The sequence below is a fragment of the Cyprinodon variegatus genome, unplaced genomic scaffold, assembly GCF_000732505.1.
Source record: "Cyprinodon variegatus isolate N-32 unplaced genomic scaffold, C_variegatus-1.0 Scaffold705, whole genome shotgun sequence".
NCBI lineage: Eukaryota > Metazoa > Chordata > Actinopteri > Cyprinodontiformes > Cyprinodontidae > Cyprinodon > Cyprinodon variegatus.
Window position 1 is genome coordinate 247,978 of NW_015151158.1, and position 2,854 is coordinate 250,831.

The 2,854-nt window shown below is 33.7% G+C and overlaps 1 protein-coding gene across 1 annotated transcript in view; it reads right to left on the reverse strand.

Annotated features, from left to right (window-relative positions):
- LOC107097534 (beta,beta-carotene 15,15'-monooxygenase-like) overlaps positions 1-484 on the reverse strand; it is a 10,352-nt gene extending 9,868 nt beyond the window's left edge. Inside the window, exon 1 of the mRNA XM_015394702.1 lies at positions 353-484. Coding sequence (XP_015250188.1) covers positions 353-416 — 64 coding nt within the window. The 5' untranslated portion in view covers positions 417-484. The remainder of the gene's footprint in view (positions 1-352) is intronic.
- Positions 485-2,854: the final 2,370 nt, after the last annotated feature.

Genomic DNA, 2,854 nt, shown 5'->3' on the forward strand with positions numbered 1-2,854 from the left:
CTGCTCAATTCAAGAATAAATGCACTTATTTTAAGAATAAATTATCTAGATTTAGATTTTTTCCAGTGCGTCATCCATCAGGATCCATCAGACACCTGGATCTGCATCCTGACCTCAGGTGACGGTTTGAGGACCAACTCCTGATCTCCTTCCCCCCCGGCATCCTGCAGCTGTACCTTCATCAGCGCTCTGTCTGCTTCCATCCTCAGCTGAACACCTGAGCTGGAGCCTAACATCTTCACTTCACCGTTTAATAGTTAAATCAACATCATATAAACTCTTAGAACTTAGGGATTAAATCCAGCATGACAGCTCAGACGGAGCTCTCCTCTAAAACCCGAGCTGTTCTGACCTTTAACTTCTGCCTTCACAGGCTCTGGAGTCTCCAACCCGTTCCGTGAAATAATCGACTGCATGTTTTGTGTTTGATCTCCCCTGAAGAAAGGAACGCAGGCGCTGGGCAGCCGGCTTCATTTATGCTGCCTTCCTCAGGCTACGTGGTTCGCTTCAAGTCGACATAATCCTGCATTACGTAAGCGGGGCAGATGTGGACTTTGGTCTGATTTTCACTCTAAGAATCTGTTTTCTGCAATAAAACCTGTCATATCGATGAAAGAGGAGAAAAGAAGCAGAAAGTAAATTAAAATGCTGTATTTATACATGATGGATGATTTTATTTAAGTAAGAACATTAGATGTTTTGGTGGATCTTTGAACTTCAATGTGAAAAAGTTATCTGCTCCTCATCATGACGCCTCGCTCTCTTATCTCTTATCTAAATAAGGAATAACAGGCGGCCTGCTGTAAAACCAGATAATGCTGTTGATCTGACCCAGATGCATCCATTAAATTAGTCATTTTATTATATAAACTACGTTCTGGTGCTTCCATGTCTTTGTTTCTCCTGCTGATCTGTTTCTACGGCAACCAGCTTTCGGGAAAGCTTCCTTTTCTTTGCAGGTTTTTGAGGTTTTAAAGTTGTTGTTTTTCTCCTGCTGGTGTCCGGATGTGAACCTGACGCCTGGAATTGGCTGAATGGGTTTATTGCTTCAAAGCTGCTCCACGTCAGATCTTATCCCCGCACAGATTACTCAACCTTAACCCAGAGCCAAGCAGGCGCAGTCAAGCAGGAAGTGAAATACTTTAAAAAAAAATCCAAATTTCAGCCAATAGTTTTATTGGAATCCAGGATCAGACCTTATTACCTTTGTAAGATAAAAAATAAGGATATTTTGATGGAAAAATGAAAACAAGAACTTCCCCAAATATATTAAGAAAAATAACCAAAGTGCTTCTACACTGCAAAAAATGTAAATCTAAATAAGTATGTTTTTCTTCAAATAAGTGCATTTTTTCTTGCATTGAGGAGGAAACTAAGACACTTTGGCAATGGAGCAAGACAATTTACATTTAAAATAAGATAAAACAACTGTATTATCGCTTTTTAAGTCCATATTATCTTATTATCTTATTTTAAGAGTAGAAAATACTATTTCCATTGGCAAATAATTTAATTTACCTGCTGAAATTAAGAATAAATACACTTGATTTAATAAGTTTTTACTTATTTCTAAATCGTTTTTCCAGTACACTGCAAAAATCTAGAAATAAGTAAAAAATTTCTTACATTTAGTGTATTTGTCATTAATTTGAGCAGGTAAATGAGTATTTTTACTCTTAAAATAAGATAATTAGATAAAATGCACTTGAAATAAGACAATGCAATTGAGTTTTCTTATCTTAAGTGTAAATTGTCGTGTTCCATTGGCAAAATTGATCTTTTATCTCCTCAATCCAAGAAAAAATGCCCTTATTTTAAGAAAAAACTTCTTATCTAGCTTTCAATTGTTTCCAGTGTGTAGAAGAAATTCATGAAAAACACTCAGAGAGAAAGAAACACATTTTATTTTGGTCCAACATTAATGCTGATACTGGCACTGACATTTTTTAGTTTATAAACCTAAATATAATTGTTAACGAGGATCATTCACTTTTTAAATTACTTTTTAACATTTCAATTAGATTTTTACCTTTTTAAAAAAAAAACAAAATCTAAATAAGTAATTTTTGCTTAAAATAAGTGCATTTGTTCTTGAATTATGACGGTAAAAGAGACATTTTGGCAATGGAACAAGATCATTTACACTTAAAATAATAAAAAAAATGCATTGTCTTATTTTTAGTGCATTTTATCTAAATATCTTCTTTTAAGAGCAAAAATCCTCATTCCATTAGCAAATCATCTGATTAACCTGCTGAAATTAAGGTTAAATACACTTAATTTAAGACATTTTACTTGTTTTTAGATCATTTTTTTCAGTGTAGGAAATATTTCATTCAAGGCTCATCTTTTAACTCCTCAATCCAAGAACAAATGCACTTATTTTAAGAAAAAAAGACTTATCTCAATTTCAATTTTTTGCAGCACTGCAAAAACAATCTAAAAATGAGAAAAAAATTCTTAAATTAAGTGTATTTAACCATTAATTTCAGTAGGTAAATAAGATACTTTGCCAATGGAATGAGTATCTTTAGTCTTAAAATAAGATAATTAGATAATATTTACTTGAAATAAGACGATGCAATTGAGTTTTCTTATTTTAAATGTAAATTATCTTGTTCCATTGGCAAAATGTCTCTTTTACCTCCTCAATTCAAGAAAAATTCACTTATTGCAAGAAAAAATGACTTATTTAGATTTCATTTTTTTGCAGTGCATGACTGGGAGAACGGTGCAGAGATAAAATAAGGAAGACCGTCACCAATTGGAGCTGGGAGGATGGCATCTACCCTCCACCCCACAGCTGGTCAGCACAGGTGCACTGGAAAAAATCTAAAGCTAGATTAATAATTTT